This window comes from Chelmon rostratus, chromosome 16 (assembly GCF_017976325.1).
Source record: "Chelmon rostratus isolate fCheRos1 chromosome 16, fCheRos1.pri, whole genome shotgun sequence".
Lineage (NCBI taxonomy): Eukaryota > Metazoa > Chordata > Actinopteri > Chaetodontiformes > Chaetodontidae > Chelmon > Chelmon rostratus.
The window spans coordinates 14,017,294-14,039,224 of record NC_055673.1 but is presented as its reverse complement, the minus strand read 5'-3'; the positions used below and the strand labels follow the sequence as shown (position 1 = coordinate 14,039,224).

Below are 21,931 nucleotides of genomic sequence, written 5' to 3'. Positions count from 1 at the left end.
TTAAATGCAAATTTACAATGTGCTTATTAATTCTATTCTGCTCATTTCAAATGACTGACTGCACTTAATTAAATCAGATTGATTAGACCTTTTCTAGACTTTCCCTTTACAACCACATAATTATGACAAATAGAGCCACTTGACTCCCAATCTATAGCAGGGGACCGAGCCTTCTTTCTTCTGCCATTCAGGATCTTTCAAGTCCTGCATGGGGATCTACAGGCGGGTCACAATAACGTCCAAATGGGCCGCCACATCACCCCGAGGGGATTCTGTTTATTTCCAGGGGGATTAAGGCCACTGACCTGTTGTTCACATTTTACCTAACCATGCATGAAAACATTACATCAGCCATCTCCTCCACCCACGCACGCCGTTTTCACACAAACACCCCCAATCCAGTCTCAATCCTCTGGACAGATTGTGCTTGTTCCATTTCATGATGTTTCTCATCAGCACACCCACGTGTTCGGGAGAAATGGGTGACCACACTGGTTTAAGGATACTGGTTATACGATGCAGAGTCTTGCTACTCCTAAATTGAAGCCAAGATGTGTAAAACTGTATAGATGATGGCTCAGCAACAAAAAATAGCTTTTTTCTTTAACTGGATATGATTGCTCAGTATTGCATACAGGGGTGACTCCTTTAAGGTGTGTCCTAAATGACAGTGACAGTCCGTGCTGGTTGTATTTGGTCTTACTTGTATTTCCTACAGTCTAACAAACATGCATCATGTTTACATCACAGTGTCCTCTTCAGTGTGACACAGTCACCAGTCACCTCTCTCGTAAATGTGATCTTTTGTCTACTACAGTCTAGTGATGTTGTGCAGGTATACACAAAGGAACCGGTGAGGAAAGCGAGCGATTAAGTGCATAAACTTTTTAATATTCTTTTGTCAATGCAGTTACTCAGCTTGAATATCAATAATTTCCAAACAGTGCTAATGGTGAGTTGGAGACAAAGAGAAATAGGAATAATAATTAAGTAGAAAAAAAAAACAATATGCAGAAAACACATTCAAAGAAATGTAATATTTAAAAAGCAGCACCCCAGGACCTGGCGAGTTAATGGCTGAAAGGGCTCCTGCTCCTCAAGTGTTTTTCTGAGCTTTGATTGCAATTTGGAGAAGGAATTATCTCATCGGGGTGCGTGGGTGGAGGGAGGTCGGATCTGACTGTGAAGTGCTTGTCATTACCAAGATCTCTCTACGTCTATTTTCCCTCGTTCCCTTTGTCTAACTCTTTCCCCCTCTACCCTTTGTCTAACTCCTCAGGTTGTGGTTGTTCCGCAACTGCAGCTTGACAGCGTCAAAATATTAGTGAGCGTGCAACACAACACACATACTTTACACTGCGTTTCTCTATAAAGCGATATGCTGAAAGACATTTTTTAACGTGGCAGGCCTCAGGATATTTAACAACATCCAACATTTATTCTTCTCATGCAGGAATAGCTGATGGCGCATGATTGCTGGATTGATTAATAAATTGTAGGAAAAATACAAGTGAGAGCATAAATCCATGTATCTACCCACACACATACCTGCAGTCCATTTACTGTCACGGACACACGCATGCAAACGTGTATGCATGTGAAAGCTGTCTCTTTCATCAGCGATGCACCCCATCAAGACAGGTTCATTTTCCACATTCCTTCCTCCTCCTTCTCCTCCATTGATTTGACAATCACTGTGTAATCTCAGGCTTAAATGACTCTTTTTTTAAATGCCGTGGGCACTAGGGTCATGATATTTCCCCTTAATTACCGTGCCACATTATCACCATAAAGCACTTTCCACCTCTCTCGCACTTCTAATTACATTGTTCCGATTGCCGTGACACGTCCTTTCATTCGCTGATGCACTTTGGAAGCAAATGTGTGCGTGAGCAAGAATGGAAAGAAAGAGCGAGAGAGAGAGAAAGAGACAGCGCCACTGAATGCCTCGCCACAATGCAAGCAACGCGGGTTCATTAAGGAAATGCTCGAAATTGTGTCCACACTCAGTGAACACTTGTGATTCGTGACCCTGACACTTGTAGCAAAATAAATATTTATCTGATTCATCTGAGCCTGAACGCAACAGAAGATGGAGGAATGTGTGCCATGTAGTCAGGGTGAGACATAAAGATGCTTTAATTACCACGGTACAGTGTTTGATCGTACAGTTGGGTGTTTCAAGAAAAACAACACATGGCATGTCACTACATTAGTGATATCCAAAGAAAATAAACACCTACTGAGAACACTGTAGCTGTAAATCTGCATCGCTGGATTTGTCTGAGGACCAATTCTAAGCTTATTCTTATTACCAGCAGTAATGACTCTCTGTATCAAACTGTAATATCAGTAATTTCTCCTTCAAGATGGTTTCTGGCATTTCCTTCATTATGGTTCAGTAGAAACCGGCAGGAGAGAGACTAGAGGCTCAAAGTGCGTCTGCCGAGCTTTGCTTTCCGATGTGAGTGCTACAGGAATCCATCCAATAACGATCTAATGCCATCAAACTAATGACACACTCAAACAGTCAACATAAACAAATATTTAGAGCATGAATATGTGAATTGGTGATGTGAGCAGATGTTTTTTCACAGTGAATTGCTGACTGTTGTAATTTTAGTTCTGCTACACCCAAAATACAGTACATTTAAGTGAATGAAGGACTTCAGAAATGGCAGCAGCACTGTATCCTCCAAAATTACCATAAAGTTGAATCGGCACATCTCAAAACTGTTTTGGCAAAAACTGAACATTGCAGCCTTCATGACGGTAGGATTTGCTTCACAACTGTTGTATTAGACTGCATCAGTTTTAGCTAAGAAAGAGAGAAAAGGAGAACAGGGGGCAGTTCGGTCAGCCGCTTCAGCACCACAGACAGCACCACGGACTCATCAATGCACATCACTGCTAGGCTACTGATGTTTCACATTCTGACTTAAACAAACTTGAGTCAGATAAAGGATCAATAAGTCAGGCCGACTAGACAAACATATTCAACTAAACGACCGCTCTGTCTCTGCACTCTCTCTGCTATTAGGGGATGAGAGGGGGGATGGCAGGTTAACAAGGGGGATGCATTTTGGTCATTTTGCCAACAAGGGGGATGGCATCCCCCCGCATCCCCCCTCATCCGTCTTAAATTTGCTTACAGGTAATAATTGAGTGTAATTTACCCCCAGGACATAGTTCAGTAGGTTTGGTGAAGATGCATTTTAGTAATAAGTAAAGATAAATACAGAGAAACTTACAATAATAAATAATTACAAGTATATGAAAGAATAGAATGAAATGGATAAATAAATCATACAAGAGCATTTAAACTCAATTTTAAGGCAATACATCTTCACAGTTTGTGTGTTTACTTTCCTCCTGAACACAAATATGTGAATTTTTTTTTAAAAAATAAATCACTAACATAGTGGAGCTGGTTGACAATCTTTCCACGCACCCAGTGGCAACTGTGGCACACGTCCCCCCAGGGAATCGCTGATTTAAACAGCATTAATTAATCTTACTTTGTGTGTGAAATTGCTTAACCATAAAAATCATGTGTTAGTTATCACGTTCAAATTCATTAACCAAAACTGAGCTTTACAGTATAATAGTAAAAAATACATGGATTCTGTGTTCGGCTTCCCCATTTTAAACACCCCAACTCCCACCACCGCCCCATTTTACTTGTCACAGTGTTCGCGAACCATTATGAGGTCTTTCCAGTGGTTTCAGCGTGGGATGGGGGGAAGGGCTCGGGGGCTTCAGTTCCACTAGGTGGGCTCTTTGCTAAATGGCCACTGCTCGCCTAATGTGCCCATTAAAGTCAGTGAAGTGGCGATATTGTTGCGACAACCCTTTCCTGTCTGAGCGCTGTATGAACCCTGGTGCATGGTGTTCATTTCTTTTACTCTACTGCTCTCTCTGCCTGTCTGTCTGTCTGTCTGTCTCCCTCTTCAAACCAAAGCTATTACACACCGACAGTAAGAGTCCTGTTATGTGGTATATAACTCTTCAACACTTTGCATTTCCCCAGTGTGTCTAAAGTGCCATTACAGAGCAAAGTGTGGTTCGTTTATGTAGTAGGGGCAGAGGAGATGGAGACATTTAAGATCATCTATTAAATGAAAAAAAAGGGTCAACACTTTCGAAGCTATTTTAATGTAGAGTGCGTTGCATACAGTAGGTGTTCATACTCACACACACACACACACACACACATTTTGTGTGCTAAAGGAAGAGGGCAGCTGGAAAAAACTTAAATGGAGGTTTGAGTGTTTTGTATTGAGCGAGAAATCAGGAGGAGCAGAAAATAAGCAGATCGAAAGATGTTTTGTTTGTTCAGAGTTGAAGGTCAGTGCATCAGAACCATTAGAGTCTCCATTTAACATGTGAAAAGTAAATTGAAACTAAAGGATAAATAATGCACCTCAAGTAAAAGCAATATACGGCTGCATGAAACTAAACCTGCCTCCACATTGGACTGTATTTCACAGCGAAACGTTCAAAAATCAGCATCTTATGTTAAACTGCCGCTGCGTTATGAACTGAATGTCACAGCATTTGAATCTTACATATGAAATTAAAATCCTCACTTGCGCAAATTGGAATGTGGATTTCCATGTGGATTTTACTCTCACTGGGTTGGGTGAAAGTGAAATGAGGCAGTCATCTGTCTGTTTTGGTTAATGTGCCTCAGGTCAAGTGTAATTAACCCAAAAATGGAGTCAGCACCGCATATTTTGGTCAATCGTTCTTGACCCGAAGATAAACAGATTAAATACTTCAAAAGCAGCTAATCATCTTGCGTTCAGCTTTTTATTTTTTCATCTATTAAAAAGTTCAATCAAATTACTCTGGAATAAAATTTTCCAACATTCAAAAATGTGTCTACTTGTTCTACTTGCCCCACAGCACCTGTAGTGATTGCCCAGGTAGCAAGGACAAAATCTTTCTGGAAAAACAGGTCTACATGTAGAGAATCCTGCATTATCATCAGTTGGATAATCGGCATTCATGCGTCCCCATTACCGACATGCTTGTGCCATATGTTGTTATTCTCCTTTGAAATGGAAAAGAAAGGTATATGGCTCCTCCATGTGTTACTATAGTTACCACATCGCAGCTAGCCATCCCCACTAACATGGTGTATGCATTGCATATATCATCATGCCACAGGGACTGTCCAAGGTCACATACATGCACAATACCCTCCTAATATAATACAAGACTTCACTTACCATGATGACTTTTTCAATGCCTGCGATGGAGTGGAGGGAGATGGATTGCTTGAAAAGGATGGGAAATAGATGGGTGTGGAGTGAGGTGTCAGGGTGTGTCCATTTGTCAGTGTGTGATTGCATCAGTGTGTGGGCACACGTGTGTTTTTGAGTGTGTGCACGTGGCACGATGGAAGCGTCAAAAAGAGGTGAAAATGAAGAGAGTTGTGTGCGTGGGCGGTGTGTGTTTCTGCCGTTACGTAGGAGTGTGGTTGGTTGTGCGTCGCTCTCAGCCTTTGATGACCTTTGCGTGTTGCCGCTGTGAGTGGAGTGACCCGGCTGTACTCATTAAAACCAATGGAACGGATCGTTCCCCGCTAATTGTTTTCCACTGACAAATGGCTCCTCTGACTCCTGAGGACTGCTGCAGGGGCCCTGCCTGCCTAGAGCACACTGACTTCACTAATGAGAACCGCCGCTCTGTGAGTGTGTGTGCGAGAGAGTGTGTGTGTGCATTTGTGTATATTGTATTTGTGCTGCCAGCCTCTCTCGCTGTGCACTGGCATGTGTAAAGTCGGAAACACTGCTACATTAGGCTCAACATAAGCCATTAAGGCATTTTTCTCTTGTCAATCACCCTAACACCGAGATATTGTTAACACATTTCGTATTGTATCTAACTGCTTAAAAAGTCATTATTTACAGCTGAACACATTCCATATTATGTGGAGATGGCAATTATTTTAGTGAGCTAATGGTAATTTTTTTAGGACTGTAGGTAAAATATTTTTTACAGTGTCAGCTTTAGCGTGGTTGCCATCATTAAAAATCAGGTTTAAATAAATCTGTCCTTCCATTGTGCATTCACATTCAACTATTTGTTTCCTTCATGCAGACACATGCAGGGCCACCTTTTGTCCAACAGAACGAAACACATCATCAGTAGGTGATTTGTTCATTTTTACCTAATTCTATAGCAGAAACCACTGGAGTCTGGGTGTCCGAGGCTACAGCCCCAGGTGTGTTGTGAATAGCCTCAGAACTCAATTATTGTTGTTGTTTTTTTTACAAAATTAAGCCTGATTGATTTGTCATTCCCTTTGTGCATTAAAGCCCTCAAAAATAATATGAAACACAAGTATGTTTTTGGGTCGTCTGTGGGTGATTCACACAGCAGATCTGCTTCACACTACTTGGCCTGAAAGAGACATTGAGAGAGAGTCATGATGAGTCTGATGGTAGCTAAGCTAACTGAAAGAAAAAGGATGGTGAGGCGCAGGCGAGGCTAAAAGAGCTGTCTCCTGTTGCCGTAGCAGTCAGGATGTGAGAGCGACCCTACCTCATCTACAAGATGAAGAGGAGGGCTCTTTAGCGAGCTGGCTAGTCTAGCTCAGTGGCATTCTTTAACATACGAGTACACTGCAGCTATGTAAATCACCAGCGTGAGAAAGAACTCGAAAGAGCAAAGAGAGCACAACGGAGGATGTGAGGCTGTGAAGCTAGATGTTATCAGACACTGATTACACTGCAGTGAGTAATAAACAGCAATAGAATGCTGATTGATGTGCATCTGTTGCTGCATTGAATGCTGGCCTGTAGCTGGCATCCAATAGTGTTGCTGTGTTGTGTGACTGTCAGCCCATATGGAATAATAAGCACTGATGACTGTTTAGCCCCCATGGGGTGGAATAGTTCATTAATGGTTGGTGTGTTAAGTCTATGTATAAAACACATTGAAAATACTATGTGTTTATGATCCAGTGTGAGATTTGGTTGATTCTGGATGGTGTATGCTGGCTGCATCCTTTTCATGAGCAGGACAGGAGAGAGGGGAGGAGAGGAGGAGCGTGACAGACAGATGAGAGGTCAGGAGAGATCTATCTATCTTTTTGGTACAGACAGGGTTTGGTCACAGACGTTACAGAGTGATCATAGGAATGATTATAGGATATGACATGTGTCCTATTATATATACATATTTTAGGAATATTATTGGAATACTACAGGCATCAGTGTGTCTCTGTGATCCTCTCGCTCCTATGTGACTACATGATGCAACTTGCCACTTGGATCATGAAGGTGACACAACTCTATAGAGTATACAGGTTACAATTTAGTGTAGAATTAAGTATTTATAGCATATAGTTGAGAGAATATTAAAGATCCAAAACAACATCATCTAAATTAAACAACAAAAAAATGGCAGAAAAAGGACCTGTTTACTTAGGGAAACATCATAGTTTTAGCTACTTGACTAAAGTTACAGGATCGTCGTTGTCATGGTTACAATAACAACCACATGGTAAAGGGTCCATTTTCTCCTCTTAACGTTGCTGCTCCATCTCTCTGTACTGCTTCCTGCTACACACACCTCTCTTTCACCCCGTTGTCCCTCTCTCTGCTTCCACCTGTTCCATGGTCCACTGGATGACTGTGAATCCTATTAGGGGACACCCCTCAGCCCCTCCCCAGCCACACTACCTGGCACTAATCCATCAGAGGGGCAGTCAGGCTGCGCACCACCCCGCCGCCACCCATCCCCGATACCCGCCAGTGCCCAGTGCTGCAGCAGAGGCCCCAGCTGGGGGACCGCCAAAGCTCGGTCGTTATCAGATGACGGATAGCTTCATATCAGGTGTGTAAAGCGGGCGAGCGTTGGCGAGGGCCATCTGGCCGATGATTTCGGGGAAGTTGGGAAGTCGGGTCCGCAAGCAAGGTAGAGCAAGGTGGGTGATGATGATGGATGGGGCCAGGAGCATCGCCGCCAATCACAGCAAACTTTGGCAGCTATTACATATACACGGCAGATGACCTGTTTCACAACCAGAGGAGTGTGCAGGCGTGGTTAGACACTAGCTGTGCTATAACTATCTATTCCTCATGTGCAACACAATCCCACTGACTTCACCTCTCCCTGAATCCGCCACCTCCTCTCATTTCTCCCTTTTACACTTTATCTTTCCTATTACATGTTCTTCCTTCTCCTGCCTGTACGGCACATCTCCTGTTCTTGAGCCAATCAAACAAAAAAAATCTAAAATCTCATTCTAACATGCTGTCGCATCATTATAAATTCAAAACCTGAGGTGTGAGTATTTCCTTGGTACCTTTACATAAAGTCTTTGTTTGAGGAAGTGTGAAGATTCAGCAACCAGTCCAATCAGGACTGACTTTTAAATCTACTGGCTGCCAGAGAAGACAATACTTTCTCAACAAGGTGAATCACTGTCATTTTAATTTGAACTCACTACTGTTTCAGGCTATAATTGAATTTGTATATACTTTTAGACTTGAGGCAGTGTGTGAGTCTACTACTATCTATAGTGTCTATTATAGTATCGCCAAACAAAAATAGGGGAAATGAGTCATCATGAAAGACAACATAATTTTGTCAGCAGTGCTGTGATGATCTTGTGAAATGTTAATGAATGCAATGCTTTCCTTTATATTCATACATGTAAAGGCATTAAATGTGTCCTTGTGTGACGGGAATAAACAGTGAAAGTGTGCTCTCGAGTCAGTGAAACAGTGAGCCAAGAACACGCTTTTGTTTCCCAGGACAAAGGAGAAATGTTAGGGTGGTTAATTACTTTCAGAGCTGACGAGTATACTTTCATCAATTGAATTCCACTGTACATTTGTTTCGCCAACATCAAGAGGCTCAGAGGATGATTCATCAGCCGAGTGACATTATAACAAAGGGATTAGCATAACCGTCGAAAGGAAGCTACGAGGGTAGGAATTACAAAGGGCAAAGGGAAATGCCTATATTGCATTTTCATAAATGAGTTACTTATTATAGGATGAAAAATATGGGTGTGGTGGGAGCTCGTTTGCAATTTATGTGTATGAGGAGTTCATTTTACACGCCTTTTTTGTTTGAGTCGTAGTGTGTATGAAACCCCAAGGATGCATGAAGTATACCTGGCTTCTTAATTCGCCAGCGCAGTTGGAAAACCCTCCCGAGATGAGTTGTGAAGGTCTCATTGACTGAGTACACTTCCAGTTGTTAAAACATGGTCTCGTCTTGGCAAATTAATTCACTTCACATCATCCCCGGTGTGAAATCAGGACTCGAGTTTCAGAGGCTCGACTCGCTCCTTAAAAAAAAAAAAAAAAAGCCAGACTTTCTTCCAGACCGACTGACGAGGAAAGCAACATTTCTCGCATCTAGTCTGTCAGCTTTTTTTCTTTTGGTGACCTGAGGGAAAGCAGGAATGACGGGAAGGGGAGGTGAGGAGAGGAGAGGGATGGGGAGAGAGAGAGACAGAGAGAAAGGCGGCGTGATGGCAAGCATGCAGGGAGATGTGTTTTTCACGTGTTCACATCAAATGCATGTGGAAAACTGCAGCGCCTCAAAGGATTGTGGGATACCCTCCAGGCCCCAGCAAAGAAGCAATGACAGACGTATATATACATTCTCTACTTTCACAAAGGAAGCATCTATCCTACTATATAAATGCGATATATGAGATGACAACCTGTCTGTGAGCTCATTAGACATGGATTTTGTCCCGTAATATACGATGACATAATAAGACATCCTTATCAACGTGTGGCTTGAAAGTCTTTGTCTCACATATTTGCATGCTGTCAGGATGTTTAGCCAGTTGTCCTCAGAAGTTGGAGACTCATTTACATTCACGTGGAAGAAGGCAGGGTTGTCATTTTTCGCCCACTTAGTTCTTCTCCTTTGCTTCGAGCCAGACGGTGGGTTGAATTCCATAATACCCCAGTGTGTGAGTAAGATCCCTCTCCAGACACTGTACCTGCATAAGATGCTGCACTGCAGCTGCTATCCCATCATGCAGTCTCTATTCCTCCCTCCCACAGTCCCTTTCTGTCTCTATCAGAAGAGGGTTAAGAGTTTTGTTTGAATTGTTGAATTCAACTTACTGCTTTGCAGACTTTCCCCATGCGTTGCAGAACAATGTGTGTGGCCTGTTTAATTTTGTGGCAGGAAAAGTGACTGAATTTGCTTCAGCTCAGTATTATGTGTGTGTTTTATAATATATATATAATTATATTAAGTTTGAGGCAGTTACCACTAAATCTCTGACTCTTTCACTGTGCACATTCTAACCAATTAACCTTGCAAGGGCATTCAATAAAAGTCATGTTTTTCCCTTCAGAGACTGGTACTCTTTCATTTATTTATCTATTTATTTATTTTTCAATAGCAGATTCATCAAGTGTTCAATCTAACTCTAATGAGCTGCTCACCACTGTTCAATCTGCAGAGGAAGTTTTGTCATTCAGAACTGAATGCCCTCTATTCCTAAAACAATTTACACAATGCACACTAATTGGTGTTGTGTATTAATATATTTACATTTGCTGTAAGTTTATCTGCAACACAGTCACCAAACAAGATATATTAGTAGATTATTTTCACTGATGCATTCAGGTGCAAGTAGCATTTTACTGTTGCAGTTGGTCAAATTGATCCAATTTGTACGATTTTATATACATTACATTTGCCCCCTCTGCTCCTGCAGTGATTCTCAAATATATATACATACAGAGACAAAGTTTTTGGACCTTAAAGCATGACTCAGACTTAACTCATCGTCAGATACAAGCAAAAATCTTTACCAGACATGCAAGGGCGGTAAGGCAAACATATCCAGTCAGAGATCGAAGCAAAGACCAAAAAGCAGGCAGAGATGAAACGCTAAGGCTGCAACGCTAAGCTGAAAACACATATGCAGATCTGGTGAAGAATGAATGGGAAAGGGCAGGTGTACGCTGCAGTGCTAATGGGGAGGTGGGAACAGGCGTGCAGGTCAGGTGATCGGGGGGATGCAGTGGTTAGTGTGGGAGAGGGGGGATCTAAAATGGGTTGAACTGAGGAGCACAGAAGCACCATCGCTGTCATGCAAACCTTTCTGGAGTGATGTCTTTATCTGAATGCTCTTCGTACATCAGGAATGCAGCGCTGAGTGAGCTCCTTCACTTTAGTTGTGTCTCTTTGTATCCTGTTGCTTTTGATGTTGATGGTAGGCTGCTTGGCTTCAGGCTATGTTGATCCAATGCCAGATAATTATGGGGGTTCGAATGGCACTTGTTTACTGTCAACTCTCAGCTTATATTTGTTTCATTCTGGCTTTGTCCCCATGAATACGTGTGTGTGTGTGTGTGTGTGTGTGAGAGAGAGAGAGAGAGACTGTTACAGGTGGCCGCCCAGTAGGTGGGAAAATGCAGGAAGTCTGCTTGTCTGTGTCCACATGTATCAGACGCAGCATGTTTTTCCCTTTCAGAGGCGAGGTATCCTGTGTGTGTGTGTGTGTGTGTGTGTGTGTGTGTGTGTGTGTGTGTGTGTGTGTGTGTATGTCGCCGATCACACTGGGCGGCTGACTTCCAGGAACCCCTGCAGCAAAAACAGGCACTGTGTGTTTCCTGCTCTCACGCGCCGTTATCACAGGACACACACACACACACACACACGAATCATTGCCCTATTCTCTTTCCCTTGCAGGTTTCCTCAACGCCTATCCTTGTGCCTCCGGCCGTCAAGATGTTTCGCTGTGATTGTCATGAGAGAACTTGCTCTCCGGGAAAAAACCAAAGGACACAAATAGGCGAGGAGTGACGGCATCCTCGTGGGCCGGCTGTTTGTTCTGACCACGTTGGGTTGCTCAGTTTGAGCGGGCGCGTCACCTCTGCGCCTATTCTGACCTTTCTCATGTCTGATTCAGGGGCCACTTTTCTTCTCAGACATGTACTAACCACAAACTTCCCTCCATCCTTCGTTTCATTATTAATTGTGTCCGTTTTCCTTTCCTCTCGTCTTATCGTTGACAACTCCCTCCCTCCCTTTCCATCCCTCACCTTCTCCCCCAACTATATCTATTCACACATCCTGTGGAGCCCACTGCCTTTGTCAGAGATTGACAAAAGGACCCAGACTGGAAAATGGAAGTAGAGCACAGAGTCCTTGCACTGTGCAGAGAGTGCCAGAGACTGTATCTATCCATATTCCCTTTGAGAACACAATGCAACCCACCGCTAAAGCACTCCAGATAGGGAGACAAGGGAGAGATGAGAGAGAGAGAGAGAGAGAGATGAAGTGAAAGAGAGAAATGCACAATGGCACTGTTGCAAACAATTGCCATTAATGGCATCATCTTTTCTCCACAGAGATTGCATTGAGGGAACAATGAGCTCACGCCGATGGTACGCTAACAACATACTGGATGTTTTACATACGGTACATGACAGACAAAAGCAGATGTTACTTTTGTTGTGATGGTGCTCCATAAGCTGGATGCGATAGATTATTACAGTATAAACTGATTCATTTTGTTGGTAAAAGGTCACAGACTTACTTGTTGTTTTTTAGGTGTATTCTTTTTTTGTTTTCTGGAAATTAGAGACGATGTAACCTGCAGTGGATAGTTGTTAAATCGGAATCTGACATCAGAAAACAGTGAACTGAACGTCATGCCTTGCAACTCAGTGAGATTCAGTCATTGTATCTGACACCACCACAATGTTAATTTGCTTTAGCCAAAAGGCCTGCAAGAGCATTAGCGCTGCAGAACAGAGTAGAATAAAATATCTAATTTATGAGATGTTATGAACGGGCTATGGTGCATGACTTGTTCAACCATGCAGTTCAAGTGGACCAGTTGTTATCGCCGAGTTGTAAACGTAGCTTCTGCTCTGAGCTTTCACTGGCTCTGCAGGCGAGATGACTTCCAGATGGTCCGGGGAAAGTGTTTGCCTTAGGTTACTGCAGGCCAGCCTGTCTGTGCCTTTTTCAGCTCAGGAAAAGAACCCACTTTATTTTTCTTTTGTCACCCATCTGTATACACATACAGTGTGTGTGTACAGTGTTAAAAGGCTGTAACCCTTAATATATTATAAGAATGACTTTTGTTGGACTCAAAATAAAACCCTCCAGTCTGCTATGTAAATTGGCTAAATAGCCTTAACTGGCGTTAGCTAATGTCAGCTGATAAACTAACTTAGCCAATTACAATTAGTAGTAACCTAATAAAAAAGTAAGTAGTAAGTAAGCATTAACGCGACTCCTGTGTCGCCAACGGCCTAAAACATTTCCATTAGGAGAAACGTACTGCAGCTCCAGAAAGAAACGTGGCCTAAAGAGGTGACATGACACAAAAAGGTACGTGATCTTCTTCAGGTATGGCCTTAGTCTTTTTCTTCTTTCTAAAACAAACGATCTCTCATCTGGTCTCTCGCTCTCTTGGTTTGAAAACCAAGCTGTTCCAATTAGCGCCCCCTAAAGGTCTGGAGCACTTGCCCTGTGCTGACTGGATATGCCGCCTTTTTCTGTTGCATTTGTTGTCGGGCTTTGTGTCTTATTGTGTCTGTATTTGCAGCATCTCTGTTCCTTTTTTTTTTCCATTCGCAGTATGTTTGCGTTATTGTATTTCTTTTGGATTTTTGTGTATTATTTTGGAATTGCCATATTTCCGAGGCTGCAGCATGTTTCTCCCAATGGAAACGTTTTGGGCTGTCGCAGGCACAAAAGGCCGTGAGGTGCATGTCTCAAAGCTGAAAACAGGGCTGTTTCTCTGAGCTCATGAAAAACTGACTTTTTAGAGATGTGTGGTTCTCACAGGACATCAACACTACGAACACACGATGATCTCATAGAATATGATGCATTGCTGTAGATTTAACTAGCCAACAGTGTAGAAAGTGTTCAAAATTAGCTCAGCCTTAAACATCAGATACAGTAAAACACTGACAGGAAGCAGTTCACCGCATAATTTGACACTTTAAGAACATTTTGCTGATAATGCTTCCTTACTTTTATGTAAGGTTTTGAATGCAGGGCATTTACTTGTAGTGAAGTATTTTCAAAGTATGGAATTAGTACTTTTACTTAATGGTAGTAGTAGTGGTAGAGTAGTAATAATAATAATAATAATAATAATAATAATAATAATAATTATGGATGTCTAGAGGATTTTGCATTTTTCAAATCTCCCCCAGGACATTCTTTCAATGTCCCTGTTTCTCAAAGCAGACACCCCTGGGGATCCATGAGGACACTCCAGGGGGTCCAAGGCAAAAAATAAATAAATAAACTGATTCATTCTGTTGCTGAATGGATAGTCATAAGTATTTTGATCAACGGTTTCAACAACTAATAACTCCACACATAAAGCAAACAGAGATTTAAAGGATCAACCACGTCTCCCAGAATTTATATACAACTAATTTGCATTCATAATTACGCTGTGGTGACAACATAATCGCTGTCTGGATAATGATCAGAGACAGCGTTGCCTGCATTTACAACACTACATTTATGCTGGAGTCAAAGAGACGTGGTCGGCGTGGCGGAAGTCAAAGTGCAGGACTGAATACAGAGTTTGCCCAGCCAGAGGGCTGCTTAGGCAGCAAACTCACTGAAGGTGAAGGAAAAGTCATAATTTCAGGTTGATAAAAAATCTTCTCAAGTCACTGCTTACGTTTTCTGTGTTAAAACAGACCGTAATTTTTCCTAACATTAAGTGCTGCTGCTGCCTAAACATAACCATAAAGAAGCAGAATGATGCTGCAGCCATGGTGGTGCGTTGTGAAAACAGAAGAAAGGTGATGACAGTGAACATTTTGCTGATATGTTAAACTACTGTGCCTTCATTAACAATATTTCCTCATTATGTTTGCAGATGGGTCAGTGCCACGTTTTCCTCAAATGAGTTGTCTATAAAGGGATTCCTGGGAGACAGGGCTGAAAGGATGAGTTCACATTTTGTCAAGACTTTTAAAGCAATGCCCAAACGTGGGTTAAAAGAGTTATTGATTGCTGTAATTTGTTACTGCTGTCCATACTGGCCACAAAGAAGACCATTCGTGAAGCAATTTCACTCAGGAATGAGCCGCATTAAGAAACGAAAGTCTTTATTCTTTTTATTCTTCTTGTTGTTGCCTCTTAGACAGTAGCCAAATTCCCATTTTCCCAATTTAACATACATTTTAGAAATTCAGCAAAAGAAAGTGCAAATTAATGTGCGTTTCTATTCAAATGTGAATATTAGGAGTAAAGCACGTTGAGGTAAACTGAAAAAGAATCGGTCAAACCTCAAACCATGGAGAAGATGTAGAAAACAGTGGAAATAACGTATATATGTTTGGTTAATTTGAGGATGGTCGCAGTCTCCTCATCGCTCCACACAGATCTGATGTTTTCATCTCTCCGGGGGATGTTCATATGTTAAAACTGAGTAACTCGGACTTGCTGAAGCATCTTTTCAGCTTTGGCTGAACACAGACCAGTATGGACAAGACAAACCACTACTTTGACCAGTGATGTCTTAAGCGTGCGCACGGCTTGAAAAAAAATGACTCCATCCTTTAATGCTGGCTGATGTGATGACACGCTTTCCCTCACGCCCCAGGGAAGAAAAAAAAAACTCTTGGGGGTGGCTAATCTCCCTGGGAGCCCTTGACGTGAAAAAGCTTCGGCAGCCACTTGTACAGTAAAACACTTCGACTTGACCTGACCCTGCGTTTTCCAACCTGTTTTAGGACACACAGATGCTGGCTGCTGCCCAGTCGCCGCCTCCTCCTCCTCCTCCTCCTCCTCCTCAGCGGCGCTCCGGTCCCGCCCACCGCCACCTGGCTCTGCTGCGCACCGCCGACTGGAGGCAGAGTGCCGCTACTCCTCTTCCCCACGCCAACGGAGAAGCAGAAAACAAGGAGCCCCGCCAGCCAGGGTGTGTGCGTGAATTTCTCTCACATCCAAGCCCCAGATTTCTACAGCCGACATCGACTCGACGTTGAGAGGATTTTGGAGGAAAGTGCGAAAGAAAGCCAGACAGGTGCCCTGCGCACTACCGCATCCTCCCTCTCCATCTCTGCCTCATCTCTCCTCCTTCTCCGCCTCTGCGCCCCTACAGCACTCCCGGCTCTTCCATCCCGACCATCCACAGTGACTGGACACTTCTTGCGAGCCGTGAGCTGCCCTTTCTTCTTTTGTCGGAGTTTGAACCACATTTCCGAGCTGCTGGGAGTACGCCGCCAGAGCCCCTGAGAGCTGGCCGGACTCTGTAGCCTTCGTCCTCCCGACACAAGCGGATCATCGAGGGGACCTTGCGCGGAGTCAAAAGGACTGGAAATTATTTAGCCCTCTCACATCAACGTACCGCATGGTGGGAATTTCTGCCTCTTTTCAGTGTAAGTGGCCTCTCTCTTGCTGTAGGGATTATGTTTCCCACCTTGGCTTTGAGTGTTTTGTGACCTTACACAGACATGTGTGCGCCAAATTAAGAAAAAGAAACCCTGAAAAGGCTGCTGACCCGCTATGCAGTTAACGTTTATCAACTGTGCTTTGTTTAATGCGCTTTAATCTAAAGAAAGCGGAAACTGCGGTGCTCCAGATTAATAGGTGTAGAGCGATGTGTGTAAAAACACACCGTGCATGTAGCCAACTATCACACTGTTGCTTGAAATATTTTAGTTTCGCTTTATTTTTATTGCACGAGGTAACAAAATCTGCCAGCACGAGCGAACATTGCGCGTCTGAGCTGTGCGTAATAGTTGTGCCTACAAACACATTTCATTCTGATGGGAGATATGGCTGAGCAGTGAAAATTGATTTTTCTTTTAATGAATTCGCCGCCGTTAAAGGGATTGAAGTTGACGATCGGATATGTGCCCGAACATTACACGACTGACTGCCGCTCTCTCCGAACGAGGAGCGTTTAAATAACCTGCCAAACCCCTCATTGTGTCTGAAGCGCTGCACTTTACAGCAAAGAACCACTAGCTGATGCGTTTTTGTGTTATCAGAGGGATGATTAGCTTTTCCATAAATGAGTTCAGTTTGTTTAAACAGTGGCACTAACTTGCCGCTGTCTCCATGAAAAGCAGAGCTCGCCTCATGAGCCTGAACCTGCAGGATGGAGACTCGTTTTCAGGCAACAGGCTGGCTTAAGTTCACGGGTCAAGTTTGGTGACTCCCTCTCGATCTGCCAGGACCTCTTTCCTCTTTGCCTTCATGTCAGCTGATTGTCCCCGGAAAGCAAGGACACTCAGATTTAGTTTGGCCAGTTATATGGCGAGGCGCGTATCGCCGCTCCTCTGCGCGGGATGGACACTACTGTGGCACTGAGAGCGTGCGGGCTTTAAAATAAAAAAACAGGACAGGTGAAGTTCTCACCGAATAAACAGGATAGTCCTAAACTTGGTGTTCACTGTGTTTCTAAAAGATAAGAATTAATATTTTGTCATAAATGCTTCGGTTCCGAGAAATTGCGCCTGTGGTTGTTTTGGTGGTGTTGATTTTTATTTATTTCTAATTTTTTTTTGTGATGCAGCGACTTTGCCATCCCTCAGTGCTCAGCCTCCTCCCCTCCTTCTCCTCTCGTCCTCTTTCAGAGAGACTTTGCATTTCAGAGTTTGCATTTGAAAACATCCTCCGGAGCTCTGTCACAACTGTCAAACGCATCTTCTCAAACCCATGTGAAGTTTCCATCTCCTGCACCCGCTGCGACTTTGTAGTCGTGACATAACCGAAAAAACGCGAAAGAAAAAAAAAAAAAGAAAGAAAGAAAACAGAAAGGGATTTTGTTTTTAACGCAGTGGCGTTGGGTTGAAATTAAAGGGTTTGGGCTATATTTTACTGCAGTGGGAATCTTTTCCCCCGACCGGGAAAAGAGCAGACATGCGGGTTAGGGAGGGAGGCTGCTGGGGCACAACCTGCTGTCGATGCCCGACTGTTCTCACGGCTCGGATTAGAGAGGGAGGAAAATATCTCCTGGCAGCCCACAGGGCTTTGGACATTTTTTACGCATGCCAAATAGTCCCATGCAAAGCTTTGTAGACATCCAAAGGCTGATTGTTAACTACTCTCAAAAGCGTGACCCACTACAGATGTAGTCTTTTTTTAAATAAAGGTGAATTGTTTATGATTCATTGATTTAAGCCATTAACAGCTGGAAGAAAACAAGATATTCTAAAATGAGGAAATCTTGAATCCAAGACACAGTGGTATTTATTGGGCTGTCATGATGCATTTAGTCTATTTAAGTGATCCAAATGGAGATTCAGCATTATCAGATCTTTTACTGCCAGTGCTGGTTATCATCTTTTATTATTATGATGTACTGAGTGGTCTTACTGCTTGGACTGGTTACCGTGGCTGTCATTTATTGTGTCATTTGTTGTTGTTGTTTTTTTTTTTTTTTTCATTCTTTAACCAAAGGGACTCCTATTAAAGGAGTGACTTGACTGAAAAGACCATTACCTGGAGTGTGAGTGTTTGCAGAGATAAAGAGAGAGAGAGAGAGAGAGAGAGAAGGAGTAAATGAAAGGTAAACAAAGCTGGTGATGAGGGGAGAGTAAATGATAAGTGCTGTTTGCAGGTTATTGCCGTGTTTGTGCGTGCATGTGGTTGCACGTGGACCCACGCGTGCACGCTGTATAAACAGGTCTGTATTAACGTTAGCTGCTAACTCTCTGTGGTCCAGGCTCTGCAGCATCAGCTAGCATTTCCAGGGGCCATCTGCCCAGCCACCAGCCTGCCTCACACCTGTTCGCCCTCCCTCCCTCCCTCCCAGCTCTCAGGCTATAGGGTCAAATGCATCAGACCGCTGCTCACAGACACGGACGTGGCCTCGCAGAAGCGATGGCAACCATTTTATTTTGCCCTCACACACACACACATGCACACAAACACACACCCCTGTTTGGCAGGTTGAGAAAGTGATGCTGAAAAAGACTGTGTGTGTCATCTGCACGGTGACACAATGTGGTGCACAGATGACACACACACACACACACACACTCACTTTAGCTTGATTATTTCCTCTTTCCTTTTCTGTTTGATGCTAACCACAGATAATAGCTTTCTAGCCGGTTTATATTGCATCCAAACACAGCTTTTAGATCACAGCCTCAAACAATGAATTACTCTTATTTCACAGTAAAAAAAAAAAAAAAAGCCCACTGATTTCCCCCTTAACACAGAGTCATCTTGAGGCTCCAGCGCTGTGATGTAATTACAAAGCACTTCTTTTAAGTGTGACACACAGACGTCTGGATGCCGTCCAGGTTTGCTGTACGGTGAATAAGTGATGATGATGACTCAACAGAGTTAATATGCCAGCTACGAGGAGCCCTCTTGGGTATTTTCGTATCAGCTGTAAGGCTCTCCTTTCCTCACAGCAACACGTCGATGCAAATATTCTCCCACCAAAAGGCGAAGGCTGGCTATTGGGCGATGCAGCAGTAACATGCTGTGATGCCCAGAAAAACTGCTGGTTGTTGGTTTTGTCATTTAGATTCAACAGAACAGGCTTCTGTGTTTATGGACTGGTGACCTGTATGTGCTGCATGTTCTCGAGAGTTTTTGGTTGTTCAAGCGAGCTGCAGTGTCTCAGAGTTGGGGTCAGCCTGGAGGGTTTCATGCTACGCAAGAAAAAATGTACAATATTCATCTTGGTTTTATTTGGTTTTAAAACACACTGACCCCATTGCCTGTTAATTGCCAAAGTGTGTATAAGGATTGAGATTTGAGTGTTTTGAAATAGGCACTGGTAGCATTTGAAGCCAGTCGGGGGCAAATGTCAACAGTAGAAGTGGATACTAAAACCACTGTTCTGTGCACTACTTCAAGATGTATAGATCTGTTCTGATTATTCAGAGCTGTCTCTTACCAAGTCCCAGAGTGAATTATAGATGGGATCAGTGTGTGTGTGTGTGTGTGTGTGTGTGTGTGCATGCACCTACACACACATGCCCTTGTAGATCGATAGGCCCATTGATGGTTATCAGCGAGAGGGCAGTTCTCCTCACTGCTTATTGAATTTCATCACCCATGAAAGAGCAGCAGTGGTATAAAAGGAGGTGCATGAATGCGTGTGTGTTTGTGTGCAAGGTTGTATATGTGGCGTGTGCGTGTGTGTGTGCCTTCTTGCTCCCCGGCACTCACAAAAGCAAGAGGTCTTTGTTTTATTGTAGTTGTGAGTTGGCCTTTACGGGGGCTTATATAATGTCAAAGTCAACAGTGAGCGCTACAAACTGATTTTATTGGCCTTGTTCGTGTTTTTACTCCGGATAACGCGAGACTCATGGGCGAGTAGAGAAGAGGCCAATAGGGCAGAGTCTGACACTTCATCAGGTTTCACGGATGCAGTTAATTCTTCATGTGTTTTTACACTTCCAGCCATTTAGGAAACAAAAAGGGAAGTCATATTTATATTAGATCTGTTCCTGAAAATCAGGCTACTTCTTCTTCTTCTTCTTCTTTTGCCTCAACTGTCGGTCAGGAAGTCGGTGAAGACAGACAGCTGGGAAATGTAGTTTTTCTGTTTTGGTAGACAGCTCACTGTATCTGCATCATAGCTCCTGGACTAAAACACGCTGACAGAAATGTGCAGGACAACATAAACACACACACACACACACACACACTCACTCTCTCTGTGTCACACGCACGAACAGAAACACACACTGCTCTCTCAGTCTTCTGTATATAGACTGGGATTGAGTTGCTAATTAACTTCACTTTCTCAAACTGAATCGCACACAGACAGACTGCCACACACACACTCACGCACACACACAGAATCTCTCTCTTAGGCTCCTTCTCATGATGTCTTTCCCTTCGCTCTCTCTCTCTCTCGGTGACTCTCTCTCTCCCACTGTTTATTTTCCTGCCTCCATCTGGAGTCGGCTGATATTGTAATCGCCCTAATGCACATTGCCTTCCCCTCACACACACACACACACACACACATGCGCGCACACACACTAACACACACAAACACACATACATACAATGTGCCATCCTGACAAGCCCCTTTTCTTATTCCAAAAGATAAGCCACTGGATGTGATTCTGTGACTGTGTGTGTGAGTAGAAGTGCACACGCAGGTGTCTATACAGTATGTCTAATGAATACAAAAGGACACACACAGAAGTGCGTCTCCCCCCGCACTCCTGCCAAAAGGTAACGCCACTGAATAGGCACTTCTTAGTGATGCGGAGTGGTGATAATGTGGCCCAGTAAAGATGTTAGCTGTTATCGCTCACCTCCTCGATATTCACCTGTCACCCAGTTAGCATTTTAAAAATTAGACAATGGAAGGGAGCGGCGCGGTCGAGGAAGTGTGTGGGGTTGTGTATGTTCATGTGTGTTTTTTCATGTCTTTTGTGGGGGTTTGTGCGAAAAGGAAACGTGTACGTGTGTGGGCACATGTGGAAATGCCATCTCTAATAGCTTTTGTTTTGTGATTCAGGAGAGGTTTGGGGTGTTGCACAAACACACACACACGCAGGCTCTCACACAAGCGGCGAGGACACCCAGACAGGTTTGATTGATGGCGAGTATGAGCTGTGAAACTGTGCGATTAGGAGCCTTTTCTCTCCCCGGTTCACGAGAGGACGATTGTTGAAGAATGGACCGGCTTGCTTTGCTACCAGTCCATAAAACCTGACCATAAAAGTCGTTTTTGTCCTTGTGTGTGTGTGTGTGTGAGAGAGAGAGAGGGGTGGGCAGACACAGATAGCTATTAAAACAAACAAACAGGCAGGCAGAAAATCAGACAAATTGACAAAGAAAGAGACAAAGAAGGAGGAACTAAGGGAGAGAGAGGGAGAGTGAGGGTGGGGAGAAACCTCACCTCAGCCCCGTCATGCTTTGGTGGTTTTAATCACCTAAACCGTGGTTGCTTCCTCCATAAAAATTCTACGCCGTTAACCTGTGTGAGCATGTGAAAATAATTCGCTCTCTG

At 43.4% G+C, this 21,931-nt stretch overlaps 1 protein-coding gene across 1 annotated transcript in view; it reads left to right on the top strand.

The window, feature by feature from the left end:
- The first annotated feature begins 16,201 nt into the window (after positions 1–16,201).
- The window catches only part of runx1t1 (RUNX1 partner transcriptional co-repressor 1), a 54,734-nt gene continuing 49,004 nt past the window's right edge, over positions 16,202–21,931 (top strand). Inside the window, exon 1 of the mRNA XM_041955084.1 lies at positions 16,202–16,370. Coding sequence (XP_041811018.1) covers positions 16,343–16,370 — 28 coding nt within the window. The 5' untranslated portion in view covers positions 16,202–16,342. The remainder of the gene's footprint in view (positions 16,371–21,931) is intronic.